This window comes from Patella vulgata, chromosome 2, assembly GCF_932274485.2.
Source record: "Patella vulgata chromosome 2, xgPatVulg1.2, whole genome shotgun sequence".
Lineage (NCBI taxonomy): Eukaryota > Metazoa > Mollusca > Gastropoda > Patellidae > Patella > Patella vulgata.
In genome coordinates, this window is record NC_065880.2 from 89,679,988 (window position 1) to 89,701,470 (window position 21,483).

The 21,483-nt window shown below is 37.5% G+C and overlaps 1 protein-coding gene across 2 annotated transcripts; it reads right to left on the bottom strand.

Annotated features, from left to right (window-relative positions):
• Positions 1–1,693: 1,693 nt before the first annotated feature.
• Positions 1,694–18,740, bottom strand: LOC126810110 (S-adenosylmethionine synthase). 2 transcript variants are annotated; one of them, XM_050535089.2, is made up of 8 exons: positions 18,590–18,740; positions 17,583–17,783; positions 16,254–16,354; positions 15,450–15,593; positions 10,700–10,918; positions 8,394–8,576; positions 7,472–7,605; positions 1,694–7,002 (listed from the first exon to the last, which is right to left on the bottom strand). In XM_050535089.2, exons 1-8 carry the CDS (start codon positions 18,651–18,653, stop codon positions 6,900–6,902), a joined length of 1,149 nt encoding a protein of 382 aa, XP_050391046.1. In that variant the 5' UTR covers positions 18,654–18,740; the 3' UTR covers positions 1,694–6,899. The 2 variants fall into 2 exon arrangements, with proteins under 2 accessions (XP_050391046.1, XP_050391047.1); XM_050535090.2 differs by lacking the exon at positions 1,694–7,002 and having other exon boundaries at positions 7,468–7,605.
• Positions 18,741–21,483: the final 2,743 nt, after the last annotated feature.

Below are 21,483 nucleotides of genomic sequence, written 5' to 3' on the forward strand. Positions count from 1 at the left end.
ACAGTGAGATATGATTGAGATGACTCTCCCCCTCTCTCGCTCTCTTCCTCTCCCTCCTTCCTTCTCTCTCTCGCTCTCCGTCTCTCTCTCCCTCTGACAGTCTCACCTCTTCTCTCTCCCTGCGGCAGTGAGATATGATTGAGATGACTCTCTTCCTCTCCCTCCTTCCTTCTCTCTCCGTCTCGCTCCTCCTCTCTCTCTCTCTCCCTCTCCCCTCCCCTCTCTTTCTCCCCTCCCCTCTCTCTCTCCCTCTGACAGTGAGATATGATTGAGACGACTGAGTTATAATAAGATGTTAAATATATAATAAATATACAATAGATAGTTAAAACTACACCAAGACTACAATAAAACACCTGACCAGGTCCCTTCTTTTATCTCTGTAGGAGGCCAGGTAACTACAGACAGACTCTAATAAAACCCCTTAAACCATCCATCAGTCCCCTGTCACCGGTATATCTATATAGGCTTCAGGGGGATTCTGTAATGAAGAATGTTAAGTATGTTTTGACTGGGGACGGGACAGTTGAAATTAATACTTCATGTATTAAATGGTCCGGCATTGAGTTGTAAATAACGCTGTAAATGATCTGGATAGAAAAAGGGGGAGGAGTTAACAAGTTGAATGTCCGGCGTTGTAAGGGAGAGAGGAGTTTTAACTGGGGACAAGACAGAAGAAATTAATACCCAATTTATTAAATGGTCCGACATTGATTTGTAACAAATGCTGAAAATCATCCGGATAGAAAATGAGGGGGGGGGGGAGAGGAGTCAATGTGTCATACCTTCTAAAAGTTGAATGTCCGGCGTCGAAAGGGAGAGAGGTGTTTTAACTGAAGAAATTAATACCCCATTTGTTAAAGGGCCCGGCATTGAGTTGTAACTAACGATTTAAATGGCCCGGGGAGAAAGGGGAATGAAGACGGGTATATGCCATGCAGTATGCTATCAGGGGAATTTTGCCCAGACAGCGACACTACAGCCTACTCTTATTTCGAATTCCAACTGCCAAAGGTTGTTTTACTACTTGGAGACGTGTACGCGGGACCGCGGTTTCTCGTCCAACCCCAACGACTAGACACTGTTCCTGGTCAGGTCCCCCGTCTTGCATCACTGACATGGCATTGAGAGTTGATTATAGTCTGGATAAGTTAATTTATATAGCATTTCAGGCCTAAAGAAAAACCTGCAATTGGCAGATTTAGCTCTTGCATAATGTATATTTAATTTAAAGTCATTGAAAAAATGTAGTTGGCCAGTGCAGTGGTTTTAGTAAATGGACGTACTAAAAATTATTGTGGCGTAGGCTTAAACTAAATAAAATTACAGATAGGGTAGGGGGCAGGGGTCCCTGGTCCCGCGAGTGGCCCCACTATAGGCGTGAGAAACGTTTTGAAGAACTAACGACTGTAAATGATATTTTCCGGAGGTTTATCCAGAGTGCTTGCGCACGGGCTCTATCCACCCATTCTGTACACATAGATCCATCTTTTTGCTTTTCGAGGACATTTCGCTTGTGACCGTATCGTTCATGAAAGCCCGCTAAAAACCACGTGCTCGCATTCTCTCCTTTGTTCTTCTCGTGGTCATTTCGTTTGTGACCGATATCTGTCGTTCATGACTGTTAAGACTCCAGGTGGATGGCAAGAAACAGATTCAAGGGAGATAATCCAAATTAACAACACAGTTTGCTTTCAAAATAAAACCTCTATTTATTTCAATGTTCATATAATAATAAAACAGACAGACAACATCTGAATGTATTGTAAAATATTTGATCAACCATAAATGTATTCTTAAACAAGTAAATAATAAACAAAAGCAAACAAAATATTTAGTAAAGGCAGTGTTAATGGATTTCACCCAAGAGCTAAAAAAAAAAGAAGCAAAAAACACGCTGCTCAATCACTTAATAAAAGAAATGAAATGGATTTTAACAACCCTAGTTTTCGGAACCAATGGACATGGGCTTATCCCATGTAGTGTGCTATGAGGGGAATTTTGCCCCAACAGCAGCACTACTATCAAATCTTGCTTTGAGATTCAATTGTCAGAGATTCCATAATGTGATGCCAATGATTTCCGGTCGACCTCGGGTTATTCGTGTCATTCCAACCACTAGACATTCCGTCACACATGACCATACTGGCAAGTCACATGACCATACTGGCAAGTCACATGACCATACTGGCAAGTCCTGAGGAACTTTCTCGACTAACAATGGGGTTGAACCCAAGACTGCCATATTGAGGGGGTTGAACCCGAGACTGCCATGTTGAGGGGTTTGAACCCGAGACTGCCATGTTGAGGGGTTTGAACCCGTGACTGCCATGTTGAGGGGTTTGAACCCGAGACTGCCATGTTGAGGGGTTTGAACCCGTGACTGCCATGTTGAGGGGGTTGAACCCAAGACTGCCATATTGAGGGGGTTGAACCCGTGACTGCCATGTTGAGGGGTTTGAACCCGAGACTGCCATGTTGAGGGGGTTGAACCCGAGACTGCCATGTTGAGGGGTTTGAACCCGTGACTGCCATGTTGAGGGGTTTGAACCTGAGACTGCCATGTTGAGGGCTTTGACCCCGAGACTGCCATGTTGACAATCTGATTAAAATACAGATCTATATTTTGTTTCGTTTTTTTATACTTTCAATAGCCTACACTACATGAAGCTCTTACCGGTTCTAGCAATAGGTCGCATCAGAGATCATACGAGCGGCTTTTGATCCTATGACGTCAAAAATTTGATTTACCAATTAGCGTTGATGTTTCTAGTGGGTTACCCATAGTTCTGTGCAACTCATGGCAAAAACTCACCATAACAAATCGTTTCATTGGCTAAACCCTCACATATCCAGAACGCAGGTTATATAACAACTCTTCCAGATCCTAGTGTAGTAAAGGCAAGTAAAACAAAATTTTTAACTATAGGAAATGAAATGGGGTTTAACGTCCTACTGTTCTACTCTGAACTGGGCATACGCCATACATTCTGCTATGAGGGAAATTTTGCCCGGACAGCGGCACTACAGCCTACTCTTATATCGAATTCCAACTGTCAAGGGATCTTTTACTTACAAGCCAATGTGTAATCGAGACCTCGGTTTTCGTCCCATCCAAACGACTAGACAGCTGTCCTTGTAAAAATGAAATAGGATCTGTGTTTTAATCCAATTGAACCCAAGACTGCCATGTTGTGGTCATGTCTTGACAGGAGTGATATAAGCTTAAAGAATTTTAACATTAAACTATGTCAACATGTCTGATCTACAGACATTTCTATTTCTTACAAACTTCTCTTAAATTTTAATCTATCTGTTAATAACAACAGAGTATTTCTAAACATAAATAATCATGTAAAAACAAACTGGGAATCCAAACACTTTAAAGGAGTATTGTAAAATGAAACAAAAAATTTCCACATAATGCCAACCAATTCCATCGAATCTCAACCAATTCCATCTAGTCTTAACTAATCCCATCTAGTATCAACTAATCCCATCTAGTATCAACTAATCTCATCTAGTATCAACTAATCTCATCTAGTCTCAACTAATCTCATCTAATATCAACTAATCTCATCTAGTATCAACTAATCTCATCTAGTCTCAACTAATCCCATCATTATTTTCAACAATTTTATTGCAAATTTTGGAATTATGAGGGAAGATGAGGCTCCTCTGATCTTCAGGACCTTTTGCTTAAGCAGAGAGAGAGAGAGAGAGAGATGGGGTTTAACTCTACTTGACACAAACTAGGTCATTTCGGGACTAACATATGGTTCAATTTTATTTCAATAATTAGCTTGCATGTAGGGGTCTTTAGCAGCGGGAGGAAACCGGAGGACCCGGAAAAAACCCCCACGAGGTTGGACAGGCGACCCTACCTGGTAAATCAGACACTGGGTAGAATACTAGCAGACGAAAACTGGAAGCAGCAGTCCAGCGCAAACCTGGCCCAAGTTCCTCCCTGGTCTGAGCTACACTTATACACCAAATTTCAGCCCCAGGACAGCCCTAGAGTAGCCGCCAACCCTGAACAAGCAGACAAACAACAGTGACAAATATTAGTATAATATAACAATATGTGCTTCACACAGTGTAACGCAAAGCTAAAATAAAAGACCCAAAACACCCCCATAATAACAAATAAATGAAAAACAACAATAAAGATATACACGGTAAAATATCAGAATTTGTAGAGGAGATTAATACACACGAGATCAGAGATATATGGCTCCTAAAATAAAATAAGTTCTTTGTTCCAAGCTCTGAAATAATATATCGTTAAATAAATATCATAGTAACCAGGCCCCGAGTAAACAACGCATTCTCAATCCAGTAAACATCGCAGGCTAGTGATGACATCGAGAGTTGATTATGGTCTTTTCATGTTCATAAATGTCTAATTAATAATTTATATAACATTTTAGGCCTAAAGAAAGGCTCTTGCATAATGTATGTTTAAGTTAAGAAATTACTCAACTTTCAATCACTGTTTATGAGAAATATCTTTGATCCAGAAACACAAAACTTTGCACATAGTTTCTTATTGATGTATTTGATACATTAAAACAACAAAAGTCTTATAAAGGGCTATATTTTAGTTAAAATAAGACAAACAATTTTGTGTAAATTCTTAACTTAAGTCTGAAAATGCTGTGACAATATCCTTTAATGTTGGTGTACCATTATTTCCAATAATGTATGGGCAACTTGTCAATCGTACATTATCTATACTAGATGAAATATTGGACTCGCGTGACGTTTTTGGGATAGTGTCTGTATTTTAAGCTGTTTAATGGTCTCGAGCTAAAGACATTGCGTAATATATTGAAACAACACTCGGCTAACGCCTCATGCAGTATCAATATATTTTAATGTCTCGCTCTCAACCATTAAACAATACATAATCAAACAGCTGTTATTAATACTTTAGATAATATAGCATTATAATTAAACAGCTATAGATATAAACAGTTGGCATTAATACTATGGATAATATAGCCTTATAAGAAGTTGGCTGTTTAATATCACTGTAACATTGATATCAAGCAACAAATAACTGTTATAAATGAAAATATACGACACTAATAGATCAAAGTCATTAGTTTATATACATGATGTGTATTAGTTAGTTAAAATTGTTAGTAATCAAGCAGTAGTCATTAAGTAGGTGTTTTGCCACTAAGGTGTTAAAACTGTGACTATTGAATGATATACACCACTATTGTCCAGGTTTGTGTATTCAATAGTGATGAGTGCTATAATTCCTCACGCTTTTGCACAAGTAGTGACATCCTTTACAGCTAGTTAGAAATTCTAACCACTTTCTATACATACTAAACATTAGTTTAGAATATTGACCACTTATATGATTTAATGACAAAACTTGTCATTACTAAAAGGCCTAGCTTCATTAGTCAACGGTATCAGATCAGATTACACGTGTATAGCATTATAATTAAACAGTTATAGACAGATTATCCTTATAATTAAACATTTATTAGTAACACTATAAATAACATAGCATTATAACTTAACACCTGTTATAATTAAACAGCTTTCATTAATAACATAATAAATAAACAGGTAAAATTATACGATAATAATTAAACATGCACCAAACGTTTAAAGTTGTAAAACTTGAATTAAATTCAACGATAAATAAAGGATTATTATATCTTAAAATAATATATTTTTACTTGTAGATTTCATCTCCTCCAGATATGCACAGCACATATCTTGACCTTTCTTGTAGGTATACTAACCCTGTTCGGGGATGGGAGACATGTTGGCTCAGTGAGTAGGATGTTGGCTTGCTAGCCTGTTTGTTCACTGTGTTGGTAGAAACAGTTCTAGGGGTATTCCGGCATGGTTCCTCCTTGTCAGTGGTGTGGCACGGAGGGCCTGGCAAGAGACAATGTATAGTCCATTATTTCAACTGTCAAGGGTTCTTTTATGCGCAAGCCAATGTTTACACGGGACCTTGGTTTATCATATTGTTCGAACAACTAGACACTTTGGTCTGCACCGTTCTCAACCAACATGGAATGAACCCATGACCTTCTGGTTAGCAAGTCAATGCATTATACACTGAGCCGACAGGGCTTCCCGAGATGAAGGCCAAGATAAGATGCAAAAGGCGCCAAAATAATATGCAGAACGTGCCAAGAAAATAAGCAGAAGACATAAACAATACACAATAATTCATATGATATGTTTACTAATCTCAACATTATAAAATAAAATATATCTAACCCTCAGTTTACGGCCTAAACTTTAGGCTACCCCAAATTGAGATTTTTTTCTTCAGAAAGACCTTTTAAAATATTGCTTCTTATGTCTTGGCGGGAAAGATAATAATTTAAAAAACCCAAAGATACTAGGATGCTCTTCTCAAAAACTTTTAGCAAAATATTTTAATTTTTGAAATCTTTTAACATACCATTTATCAAGGCCCAATGAATTCGAGATTAGGAATGTATCAGCCGATTTCTAGAACTGCTTGCGCTCGGTGCCTAAACATCTTCTTACAACAGTTCAAACGTAACAATTTCGAACACCGATCAACAGGATTTAAGACATTAGATCTATAGCATATTGAAAGAAGGAATAGGAACAGTAATGGGAAACCGAACGCCATGTTGCTGGGGCTCAGCTGAAAATATGAATTTGAAAATAGTTTTTTTCTTTTCACTTATACTATGGATCTTTTTTATAATGTATTTTTAGGTCCATGCTTAAACCTAGATTTTAACTATTCAATAGGAAAAACATAAAAGTTTCAAATCTGAGTAATTCTAATGCCGAGTAAAAAATATATATGATTATGTTTCCAAAAACGATGAATTTGTGAATTTTTCCGTGAGATTTAAAACAGATCTTGGATTGTGATGATTCTATAATGTAAGGGTCTTGGGTTTCTCCCACGGAAATTCTTCTCTTCCAAAATGTCCGTAACACGATGTTTTAAAATATATTGGTCTGCGTAGATCTAAATCTCTAAAAAAAAAAAAAAGAAATTTGATTTAAAAGTCAGTTATAACACCGACAATCCTGTTTTAAAAAGAGTCATTTTAGACATTCTGTATCCCATCCTCAGTATCCCCCTTTATCCGCCGTATTCCCAGTGATCCTCGGAATCCCCAGTAATCCTGGGTATCACCAGTGATCCTGGGTCAGTGATCTTCGGTATCTCCAGCGGTATCGCTCTGTTCCACTCCACGATACCTTGGGTTCATTCACAGAGTTTTCACAAATCCAAATTATCTGATCCTAATCGGAGAATCAAGTACAGATTAGAAGATTTAGGGTGATTTTCAATGATTTTTTAAACAAAGATTTGATATTGAATGAATGTGAAAGAAATTAGTGCTAGATACACAAGATTAAATGATACCCGGGTTACGGTGACAACTTATGTCACTTCCCATATTAAAAGTTTAAATGTCTACCAATATAATAATCTTACTTGACAAATTGAGCTGGTCTCATATCAAAATTCTTGTATAAAATATTCAACAACTCAGCATCGGGTCTAACACCAGTTCCATAACTAAAAACAGTTACACTAACAGGTTCGGCTACACCAATAGAATACGCTAACTGTAATATACAATAGAATACGCTAACTGTAATAGACAATAGAATACGCTAACTGTAATAGACAATAGAATACACTAACTGTAATAATAGACAATAGAATACGCTAACTGTAATGATATACAATAGAATAAGCTAACTGTAATAGACAATAGAATACGCTAAATGTAAAAATAGACAATAGAATACGCTAACTGTAATAATATACAATAGAATAAGCTAACTGTAATAATATACAATAGAATACGCTAACTGTAATAATAGACAATAGAATACGCTAACTGTAACAGACAACAGAATACGCTTACTGTAATAAAACAATATACAATAGAATATGCTAACTGTAATAAAACAGTAGAAATAAAACAGGTGTTAACGTCCAACTTTTCTTTACCAACTGGGTGTTTGTTGTGCAGTATGCTTTGAGGGAACGTTCCGCCGGACAGTGACACTATGAAATAACTCTTTATTTTGATATCCAACAGTCAGAGGATTTATAACGTAACATGATAATGAAGTGAACAGTGATACATATAAACACTATACAGTGTGGAATGACAGAAATTTAGCCCAGGCAGCGATGCTACGCCTAACTCTTAACAAGAGGGAACCATGCCAGAAAATCATGAAGAACTTTCTCGGCCAACATGGGAAGCGACCCTGTGACATCCTGGATAGTAAACCAGCGTGTTTCTCAGAGACACCGTGGCTCCAGAAATGATAATTTAGCTCTTTAATGCAATTTCACAAACAGATTTTTTATTCCCGTGTCAATAATACTAGCCACCTACCTGAACTAAAACTTGTTTACAAAGACCAGCTTTGACGAGAGATTTGGCCATCCATCTGGCACCATACGAGGCACATCTATCTATCTTGGTACCATCTTTACCCGACAAGGCACCTCCACCATTTGCGCCCCATCCTCCATACGAATCAACTATAACTTTCCTACCAGTTAAACCAGCATCACTCTAGAAATACAAAAATAATGAGAGAGAGAGAGAGAGAGAGAGAGAGAGAGAGAGAGAGAGAGAGATTAACCATACTCACATTGTATATGGATCAATTTTACAGTAAACTTCACATAAGTCTGATGTAAGTGGACTGGCCAATTTTTTATCTAAGTTAAGCAAAGATCTGAGTTTGCCGAAGACTGAAATTCAATCTTAGTCCGATTAAAAATAAACTGCAAGAGCCGGATAATAATTGATTCAAAGGCACATTTCAAACATTTGTTCATGTGTGCGAGTAGATAACTTCCGTTTTGTCGCCATCTTTGAAAAATGTCCTCATTTTTCCTGGAAAGTGTCTCGTACAGCAGACAGCGAATTTCAAATTTTCCTGGAAAATTCTATTATTGCTTCACGTCAAATAGGCTGATTTGAGTTAAAATGAAAGGGGAAAGTATTTGGGTGCTCTGTGCATGGAATACCTAACCAAATTCGGAACATACTGCCGATCCGACTTAAGTGAAGGAAAAAACCCGGAATTAGATCAAATAGACCGAACATTTTGATCCAAGTTGAGCAAAGATCCGACTTAGGAAATCTGACTTACCCGCAGAAAGACAAGCAGGATCGCAGGATCAAAGGGTCCACACGATTTTATCTGAGTTGAGCGAAGATCCGGCTTATACGAATCCCGACTCATGTGAGGTTTACTGTATTTCAATAATTTAGTTGCATGTATGGGTATTTACAATGTAGCAGTAGGAGGACCAGGAGAAAACCCACAAGATTGGGCAAGCAACCACATACCTTGTCGGGATCGGAATCACTCCACTTGAGTGAGATGTTTCAGGACTAACATATAGTAACCTCTTGATCAGAGGTGTTAAACATGCGGCCAAAGGTTCAAATGTGGCCAATGGAACAAATTTCAACAACTGACGTGTTGATTATTCTTAGAAACTAGCAGTGGTAATCATTTATCAGTATAACTATGACGTCTGTACTATATGTCATAGATATCTAAGTTGTATGTAATACAAGAGATGGTAATTTGGAAACCAATCAAGGACGTTTGGCTTTGTTTTTAGAGTTTTTGTATATCTCCGGCTCACTTGAGGTAAAAGTTTAGTTAATGTGGCCCCTGAATCAAAATGAGTTTGACACCCCTGTTCTAAATATTCAATGATAATAAGAGAGAGAGAGAGAGAGAGGTGGGTATTTAGCTCTTGGGGGAAACTGGAGGACACATAGAAAACCCACGAGGTTAGGCAGGCAATCGTAATCGCACTCCTTGTCACGTACAAACACCAATCTGATTAAAACACAGATCTCATTTCGTTTCTTTTTTACAGATTTTTATAACGCGCATTCTAGATGATGCGAGGGATTAGCCAATGAAACGGCCTGTTACAGCGAATATTTGGCGTGAGGTGCACGGAACTGTGGGTAGCCCACTAGAGACATCAACGCTGATTGGTTGATCAAATGTCTGATGTCATAGGTTCATAAGCCAGTGGACGATGGTAATGGCACAATATAAAAAGGGTTAGGGTCGCCATTATTACCTAAATTCCCGAGATCTCTGTCAGTTATGAGTTCAGACCTTTAAATAAATAATTAAATTAAAGTATGACAGGTAATAAAAGTGTTTATAATAGAAAGGGTGTTATAGAGAGATGGGGTTTAAAATTCACTCAAAACAAACCTGTTCATTTCAAGACTAACATTTAATTCGATTTCAATAATGTGCTTGTAGTGGGAGGAACCAGAGGCCCTGGAGAAAATGTGGCGCTACAGCCTACTCATTTTTTTTTTTGAATTCCATATGGTTGCTAAGTGGGTAAGACGCTGGAGGTCGCGTGTTTGATCCCTGCATTGGCCTAGTAAGTTCATCATTGGCTTGCACGTTAAAAGATCCTTTGGTAGTTGGAGTTCGATATAAGAGTAGGCCATAGTGCCACTGCCCGGGCGAATTTTCCCTCATAGCATACTGTATGGTGTTTGCCCGTCTTCATTAGCCCGGGCAAAATTTCTCTCATAGCACATTTTCGTATGTCAAGGGTTCTATAACATGCCTGTCAATATGAACACAAGACCTCATTTTTCAACCCATTCAAATGACTAGACACAAATAAAATACCAACCTGAGGTCCACCTATAATAAATCTTCCGGAGGGTTGAATATGGTAGATTGTTTCATCTGTTAGATATCTACTAGGTATCACAGTATTTATAACTTTATTACGTAATTCTTGACGTAGTGTTTCCATGGTTACATGTTCATCATGCTGAAGGGAGATAACTACCGTATGTACATGTACAGGTACCATAGCGTTGTGTACTTTCTTATATTCAACTGTTACCTGTAATAAAAATATAGATTGATAAAATAAACGAGGGAGAGCAAAGCCATGCGGTGGCTCAGAGTGCATGGCGTCAGCTAGCTTGTTAACAAGACGGTCCATGTTCAATCCCAGTGTACAAAATTTCATAAAGATATCTTGAATGAATTATGAGATATGCTTCGGAAACAAAATAGGAAAGGATGGACGGATATAGACACTCCTCTCTAATATTGTTTGTTGTGGGTTACCAATATGAGAAATAAAAGAAAGAGAGGGGGGGGGGGTGGCAGGGTCTTAAATAAGGTTAAATTCTCGCAGCACAGATTCTGTTTCTTTTTCACTTTGTGGTCCGTTACCTTTGCTCGACCATCGAGGGGAGTTTTGTTCATATCAAGCTATGGTTCCCCATCCATATTTCAATACTTAAAATCGCAGATAATATCAAATATTGGTGAAAATTATGTAAAAAAACCCACCCTTTTTAAAGTGAAAATGATGACGGTTAAGGATGCAGCGGATCGAATATCAAGCCTACTGAAAAACCTGACTAATGAGCAGATGCAGAAGGCGTTCACTCGACTTATCCAAGAGTGTTGATCGAGCGCCATCTGATCTGATCAGATCTATGCAACTGACCACCACAAGACGCAACACTCATTAGGGGTCAGGAGGCATCGCCACCTTACACTTTTTCAGAGCAAGGTTTCTTATTTTCGAAGCACTGATTATTCATTTCGAAGCACGTTCGTGCTCCAAGGAACGTTTGTTAGGCCCTGGGGTCTGGTTTAATGTACACAACACAAACTGTCAGACACATGAATATTCATTAGGCCTGTATAACGCTCGTGCAGTGAGAGGGCGTCTAGTTCCCCATGTTTATGTAGATTATCATTTTTATGTATGTAAACATGAAAGGTAGACGACATCTGATAACTGGATAAAGAATATATAATTATTGTTAATCTTAATTTAACACAAACTATTTCAGGATTAACACATGATGCAATTTTATTTCAACAATTCGCTTGCGCATAGGGATCCTTAGGTGTGGAACGAAAGGGAGGACCCAGAGAAAACCTACGAGGTTTGGCAGGTCAACCTTACGCGTCACGTACAAGTATGGGTTTGAAGTGTTAGACCATTCTGCTACCCAACCTCAACTGAGAAACAAAAACATGTATATTAAACATACATTATGACGTCACATTAATAATGACGTCATTGTATTAATCATATTAAACATATTATGCCTATTGCAGGTCTTTCTTTAGGCCTGAAATGTTATCTAAATTATTAATTAGATATTAATTAAACATACATTATGCAAGAGCTAAATCTGCCTATTGCAATTCTTTCTATATAGGCCTGAAATGTTATATAAACTATTAATGAGACATTTATTAAACATACATTATGCAAGGGCTAAATCTGCCTATTGCAGGTCTTTCTTTAGGCCTGAAATGTTATCTAAATTATTAATTAAACATTAAATAACATATCCAGACCATAATCAACTCTCGATGTCATCGCTAGCCTGCAATATTTACTGGATTAGGATCCAATTTGCTGCTCAACTTTCATTTATGATTAAATCATGAAATGGATAATCGAGACTATGTTTTTTTTTATTGTATCGACTTTAGTAATGATGATCAAGGCAAGACCGTAAATTCAATCGCTAAATTCTCGGTTCAGAGTGGATCAATTTGACTGAAATTTTCATCAAATTCCCTTTACATTGCCAGCTCTTTATCTAATCTAACATAATGTATCTTTAAAGACGCTGCATCGCTAATATTTAGAAATTAACACAAATGGGTCGTAACGTATATAATAATGTAATATGAATGTATATTATATAAACTGATTTAAATCCAATCGTTTCTGTTTTTACAAATCCGTTCTGTTCTGCTAAATAAGCCAGAAGTCTCAATCGAATGGCAATCTCTATCCTCTGGTTATTCCAGTCTATTGCGCATGCTCTCCAGATAAGAATATGGCGTCACCATTTGACAAGATTTGTGGAATATGTCAAGCCTCGTTCTTACTTGTCCCTTGTTACAAATGGCACTGAAACACATTATTCATGTACCAATGGTAAAATGTTTATTTTGTTTTAAATATTGGATATCAGAAGCCCATCTTTTCAAAGTAAGATAGCAACATCAATATTGATTTGAATTGACAAATAATTTGGAATTAAAATGAAATGAAATGGGGTTTAACGTCCTACTACTGCTCCGACTGGGCTAATGAAGACGGGCATACACAATACAGTGTGCTATGAGGGAAATTTTACCCTGGCAGCGGCACTATCGCCTACTCTCATATCGAATTCCAACTGCCAGGGGATCTTTTACGTGCATTCCAGTATATACACAGGACCTCGGTTTTCCGTCTCATCCGAAGGACTAGACAGCTATCACTGACAAGGGGAAACCACGCCGGACAAATAATTTGGAAGACTTTGGATGATATTGAGTATTTTAAATAAGACAGATAGTCAATACATGTATGAATAGAGAATATATTTACTACCGAACCAGCTTGTATTGATCGCTGATCTAAATCAACCAGTTCACCAGTGGCCATATTAAACTGGTTTCACTCAGTTCAAACTTCTTCATACATTTTCTAAATAATTAGAAAACAATTATATGAAAAATCCAGTAGACATTCTAGTGCCTAGATCGCTCAACGACCACTAACCCACAAGCCTGGAAATAAGGCACCTGTCACAGACAATGTCAAGCAGAGATTCAGGCTTCATCAGGCACTAAACCATTGTCCGGCACCAATTTGTCTTTTTTATTGATATTATTAATGCATGTTCGGCACTAAGTTGAAAATGTCAGGTACTATTTCATTAGTGCTTGACATTTTGTCAGGCACATCTAAAACCGTTAGAGAGAGAGAGAGAGAGAGAGAGAGAGATGGGTTTAATGTCCACTTGGCACAAACTAGGTCATTTCGTCACTTTTGCAGTGGCAAGAAAGCGGAGGACCCAGAGAAAACCCATGAAGTTGGACAGACGACCCTACTCCTTGTCACATACAACAGGGGAATCGAAACCACACCAGTTGACTCAATGACAGACCTTATTATACAGCGTGCACACCAGGGCTGCCGACAACCAGTATCGCAGCGCAATTTGCGATACATATTTTGTCCGTTGCTAACCAAAAATTAAAATCTAACGTTTTTGATTCGCAGTTACTGCGAATCATCAATATGCCTGTCATTTTGGATATTGACACAAGAATAATCCACATTTTGAAGACTAGAAGGCTTACTCAACACTTTCAACGTGTATAAAATGTTGAATAAAATTTTATAAACAAAACTGAATTCTCCGTGTGACATTTTCTTCTCGAACTACCAGACACAATACTATATAACACATAACTCTATGAATAGGGACTATTAAACCGGAAATAGGGAATCAAGTAGTACCACTCACGTTGCGAGACATCAAGTAATTATATCATATTCATTTTGAAAGAAATAAATCCAATGTATCCCCCACGTATTGTAAATAAAATATAAAAAAATAAATACATGTTAACGTATTGTAAAATGATAAATCAAAGTAAAAATTCCCGTAAAACATTATTGTTTATATCGTGTGTGTCTAGTTAATCGAGGTGTGTCCGATTGAAGAAAAATAGTAATACACAATAAAAAGCAGACGAAATTGTTTTCTAACGAAGATTTCTAACGTAACAAAAAAATAACAATTAAAATGAGTGGGGCTTCGGAAGTCACTGTCAAGAATTGGCTTCAGACATAAGACCTAACTAAATTTCTACATCACATTCACAAACTGTCACAAGTACTTGTGGCAGTGCTAAAAAATCTAAGAATAGTCAGAATGGAATCTAATCATATTTGTTATGAGCTAAAGTAATATCTTGTTATTTAGGTGTTTTACATTGAAACTGAAAAACTGCTAATCAATTTTTAAATTTGCTAATCAAATTTGGCGAAATTGGACTTTTTGATTAGCAGTGCTGCTAATCAACTGTGAAAAATTACCGACAGCCCTGGTGCACACGCTAAACATTCGACCATTCAACAACCCCGCTTTTAAACATATAACCAGTTTACAGTCGTAAGAAATATGCAATCGGATTAGAATACAGATCTATATTTCGTTTTGTTTTTTTATACTTTCGATGACCTACACTACATGAAGATCTGACAAGTTATAGCGATAGGTCACGTCATGGGTCAAAAGATCGACTTATCACACTATGATGTCAGATATTTGATTAACCAATCAGCATTGATGTTACTAGTGGATTACCCACAGTTCCGTGAAAAATATGCCTAAAGCTCGCCGTAACAGACCGTTTCATTGGCTTATCTCGGACACCGTTCAGAACACGAGTTAAATAACAACTCTTCCAGATCCAAGTGTAGTAAAGACAAGTAAAACGAAATTTTGAACTATAAAAACGAAACGAAATAGGATCTGTGTTTTAACCAGATTGAAGAAATATGCTTAGCAATTTAATTATTTGTACTGGAACAATTCTGTCTGGCCTACCTGTGTTTTTGAGTCTGGTCTTGCCCATGGTAAACCCCCATCACGACGTAATTGAGCTATTTTAGCATTAAGTTGATGTGATAGTACAACTGTTAATGGCATACATTCTTCTGTTTCATCTGTAGCATAACCAAACATTAAACCCTGAAATATTACAATATTTATTGTAAACACTCTGAAATATTACAACAATTACTGTAAACTCTGAAATATTACAACAATTACATTAAACTCTGAAATATTACAACAATTACTGTAAACATTAATTTGGAAAAATTGTAAAAATTACATAAAACACAGACAACAAACCGGGCCCTTATTCACGAAAACTTAAACTAAGATACAATCGAAATTTTAAGAATACTGCAATTCGATTGGCTGACCAATATGCAAATTGGATATATGCAAATTGATTTTACTGGTCAGCCAATCGAATTGCAGTATTTCTTAAAATTTCGATTGTATCTTAGTTTAAGTTTTCGTGAATAAGGGCCCAGAGTTCCAAATACCTAACACATTCGATTTTATGAAAAAAATTTTCAGAACATTTTTGTTGGTGATGTTTGAACATGCAGACGGGGAACAAATTGATCAGAACAATGTTTTCATGAATGTTCGGCTAAAATGTCCCATTTACTCATCAAGCGTGTTCGGCTTTAGACAATTCACTATCGATTAACATAATTCCAAGATATTTGAGGTGTAGTCATGAATACTCTCGTAGTTGTTATAAATTATATTTGAGGTGTTGCCATGGTTCACAGGTTATAAATCATTTCATATAAATATGTGGTTAAATTTTACCTGATCACTGGCAGGAGTATTTTCATCTAGACTTTTACAAGATTCTCCACGTTTATTTTCATTCATTGACAGAAGAACGTTACACGTTTTATGATCAAAACCTGAAAAATATAAAAATATAAAGGTGCAACTCAACAAGTGTGATGAACAGATTGACAGACAGAGTGAAACAGTTTCCTGTTTTTTTGGGAGAGGCGGGGACAACAAATAACTAAGATGTCCCATGTACGATCTCGGTGTTGGGCGAAACAAGTTCTTCAGAATTATCAAGCCTGTAAGCGGTGCCAAGTTAATGTGTCTAGTTGCGTGGATATGAAAATCTGAGGTCTTGCCACAAACAAGGACAAATTCTGTGTGTAACTTTTCAAAATCAAATGATCAGTTAAGAGAGAGAGAGAGAAATGGGGTTTAACGTCCACTTGACACAAACCAGGTCATTTCGAGACTAACATATGGTTTAATTTTATTTCAGTAATTCGCTTGCACGTAGGGGTCTTTAGCAGTGGGAGGAAACCGGAGGACCCGGAGAAAACCCACAAGGTTGGACAGGCGACCCTGCTTCTTGTCACATACAACCAGGGAATCGAAACCATGCCAGTCGACTCAATGACAGACTTTATGATACAGCATGCGCACGTGCTAACCATTCGGCCATCCAACCCTCCGATCAGTTAAGAGGTTCTGGGTTCGATCCTAGGGTTGGCCAGGATTTTTTTGTTCAGCCTGTTTTCCCTTGTAAGAGGTGCAGGAGGTAATATGTCTAGTTGTTTGGATGGTACAAAAATCTCAGGTCTTGTAACTTTTCAATACAAATTATAAATTGGGAGGTCCTGGGTTTGATCCCGGGGGTGTTGGGAAAGTTTATCCGGAGTTTTCAGTGTGGTCCCAACTGAAATTTATGTGTAGGATAAAGCACGAGACTGAGGTTATGCTGGGGAAAGAAAGACTGAAGAAAATAACCAGAGAAAAAGAAAAACTGAGGGTTTATTCTGAAGTCTTTCTTCCCCAGCATAACCGAAGTCGAGGACTTTATCTTGCTTATAAACCGTGTATGTTCACATGTACGCAAGATGAGAATATCCCAGAATTCCCGTAAGAAAAACCTTATTTCATGTTTTCTTATGGAAAAAAAACCTACCCTGGAAGAATAATTCGGTACAGGTTTAAAGAAAATCTTTCAGAAAAATAACCCCAAGTTTTCCTGTATATATCCAAAGCCGCCCCGGACTTTCAGACCGCAAGTTATTCCGGGCATAGTATATACCCCAAAGATCAAAGAGATTTACCGTTATAGGTTTATAATGGTGGATAAAGTATAAACCTACTTACCACTATCAGAACTACTATAACCAATATGTTCTACCGTCGACCTAACAACTCTCTGATAATCAATGTTAGCATTCGACAATAATTCTCCCATCACAAACACCATACCAGTCTTCGTTAAACATTCACAGTTGAGTTGAGTGTAAGGATCTTGTTGTAAACAGGCATCTAACACTGCATCACTCACTTGATCACATAATTTATCTGAAATAAATAAACAACATGCCACATTTCGGCCTTAGGCTTGTTTTAAAAACATGGTGGACATTGGCCTTAATTTTGAATTCTTAATGTCACATTATAGACCATTCATATATCACATTGGCCTTATTTTGAATTCTTAATATCACAATGACCTTAATTTTGAATTCTTAATATCACATTGACCTTGATTTTGAATTCTTAATATCACATCACTGTTAATTTTGAATTCTTAATGTTATATTGGCCTTAATTTTGAATTCTTAATGTTACATTGGCCTTAATTTTGAATTCATTAAATTCACGGTGGAGATGCCATTGATGGATGGCCTATGTCACATTGGCTGTTAATTACATCATTTGGCAGTACATCGATGAATGGTAACAACATAATAATTTCACCACATAGCTATCAGGCTTGGGAGAGAGTCAGAAATGACTTAAGAATTATATTGCCAGTAATGGTTCAGATCCAGAGCTCCAAGACTTCGTTACTAAAAAAGTAACTAGGTTCAGCTGTGAGTGTCACTGAATATATTTTCCTCACTGACAATCTTAAAAATTTAAAGCTAATAAAAATGCCGTTTTTCTTTCAAGAGAGTCAATATCGATAAACCAAGTTTAAAATTTTAAATATAGCGATTAGTTTATATTCCGATTCGCCTACAATACAAAATAAATACACACTAGGCCTACATGCAGAAAAGATGATCGAGAACAGGAATGCGAAACAATTACGAATTCGAGAAATCATCCGGTTTTAAAATAAATCATTACCGTACGATTCATTTCAAATACAGTAAAATTACCTGGATGGCCTTCACCAACGGATTCTGAAGTGAAAAGGAAGGTATCCGGGTGATTGTTTTCCATTATCTTTGAGGATTTTCTTCCGCCGGGCAAATTTTACAAACAGTGCATGGACGCTGCCATTAAAGGTAGACGGTATTAACCAGACGGATAAAATAACCGGTAACTTCTCTGCAAAAGAATAACCGACATCTACCGAAAACGACCGAAACGGAATTAATATAATGGGGGTTTATAAACGTCCTACTGTTCTGCACCGATATAGAAAGAAGACGGGAGACAACTTAAATGGAGTACAAACATATCTAAATAATTATGATAATAATAAGTTTATAAATCATTTCTGGATGAGTTGGAATCCGTTCAAAATTTTCATCGTACGTAGCACACTGTGATCTTCATCTACCCGGTTGGTGCAGAAAGAGATAGAGAGAAAAATGGGGTTTAACGTCCACTCGACACAAACTAGGTCATTTCAGGACTAACACATGGTTCAATTTTATTTCAATAATTCGCTTGCGCGTAAGGGTCTTTAGCAGTCCACGGGGAGGTGCAGAAAAGTAGGACACATGGCCGTGTCCTGGGAGGGGGAGGGTATGTATGACAAGGTGTGGAGACAATATTTCTGCTCATTTATAGGTGCATATGTTAGGCGCAATCTTCACCCCTCGCGCAGATTGCACTCCGCGCGCGCAGATTGGACCCCGCGCGCGCAGATTGCAATCTGCGCTTTTCTAGCTGGCGCGCAGATTGCCAACTTTGCGCTGATTACCCCACGATGTTTTTAGAGATACTGTAGTGTGTCAGACGCAACTATATATTATATTATATATGACCTGCCTCCTGTGGTCTTTGTAGTGAAATAATTTTCAAAATAAATGCATAATTAGCGTGTGTGCTTAGAAAATAAGATTTTTAATTCTAGTCAGCAGTATCTCATAATCGGTGCTGACCACGTGACTGAATGTCAAAAATATTTGCTGTAGTGTCTAGGCGTAGGAGCTCAAAGTAATTCAGGGGGGCATAAGAGAAAATTGCCCGAAATCAATACCGTTTTTTCGGGCATACATATCATAAGAGAGCTTCGGGCATATTTTCGGGCATGCAGTGGACAAGAAAAAGACGAGAAAATACTTTTCGGGCAGTGTGGATCTCGTAGAAATGAGTTAGTTATATTTTTTCTCTAAACGTTAATAGAAAAAAAAGGTCGTCGAATTTTTCATTGCCCCCTGGCTCCTACGCCTATGTGTAGTGTAATAATAGTTTGACCGATCGTAGTTACTTTAGTAACAAAGTCTTATAGAGACCCGTATGTAGGTTCACAAAGTATGTCATGTAGACCTCTCGACGGAAACTGCTTTATAACTCAAAAGCCCTTCTACTCCTTCCTCTTTTCTGGTAGTCAAATGCGGTGATACTTTTCTTTCCGTATCGATTTGCTCCGATTTGCTCTACCAGTAAACTGACGGTCACAAAATTCATTAAAATGATTAATACTAACGCAATGATAGTGAATACCGAGTAAGATTAGGCGGATTATCATCGCGGTAATCCATTTTAGTCCGGACAAAGTTCACTTCGCGCGCGCAGATTACTCATCGGATATTAGACGGAGATTCGCGCATGCGCGGGAGTAATCTGTCCGAGGAGGGTAATCTGCGCTCAACACATACATACTTAGAGTGGTGTGAGGCCCAAACGGACGCGTGTTAATTTTTTCAGTCGAGACAGCTAAATATATTTATTTTCTTAGTGTCTGGAAGATGGTAAATGCGCCTATAAAGTATATACTGCACTTGTTTAAAACTTGAATAACAGTTAATAATATCAGTTTATTAAATAGATTAACAGCTCGGTGCATCTTTTGTCCGGAATTTTAAAGACGGATTAGTTCTTTGAAGCTTGACGTGCATATTTATGTCTGTATTATGTATAAATGGCCAGCCAAGCGGAACAATGTTGAGTTAGTTTGAATTGGAAATCAAATTCCAAAATGTGAAGAAATGGATTGTCTCAAGTTCCGGCTTAAATATTCAGCTAGTGATCGCTAGATTTGTTTAACCTGTTTGTTACCATTTGAAGAGAGAGAGAGAGAGAGACGAGAGAGAGAGATGGGTTTAACGCCCACTCGACAGTAACCATTTGCAGACAAAAATTGGACTGTTCAGTAAATGGGTAACATGCTAACTACCTCGATTTGGTGAGCACGATCGATACATACTCATGATATATGCGATCGATGCATTCGGAGGTCTAGAGTGCATTAAGCATACATTATTGAAGAGCTATCTGCCTATTGTAGGTATTTTTTTAGGCCTAAAATGTTATATAATTGGACATGACATGGGTATGATTTTCCACAGATTTGAATCCGATCTGCGGTTCAACGGCTGTTAATAATTAACCGTACAAATGGATAATCGAGGCTTTGTTTATTATCTTAACAACTGTAACAATGTCAATCGAGGCTACAGTGTTATTAAAATGAAGATTTCCCGGCTTATAAAGTGCAGTCATTTGACTGAAATTCTCAACGTATTCCCTGTACATTATCTACTTTTTAACTATTATAGAGGGCAGTAATTTGACTGAAATTCTCAGCATATTCCCTGTACATTATCTACTTTTTAACTATTATAGAGTGCAGTAATTTGACTGAAATTCTCAGCATATTCCCTGTACATTATCTACTTTTTAACTATTATAGAGTGCAGTAATTTGACTGAAATTCTCAGCATATTCCCTGTACATTATCAACTTGATAGAGAGAACTGGATGCCAGATAACTCATTACAAGTTATAAGGCTCTGGATGCCAATAAGTCATTACAAGCTATCAAGCTATAAGGCCCTGGATGCCAATAAGTCATTACAAGTTATAAGTAGCTGGATGT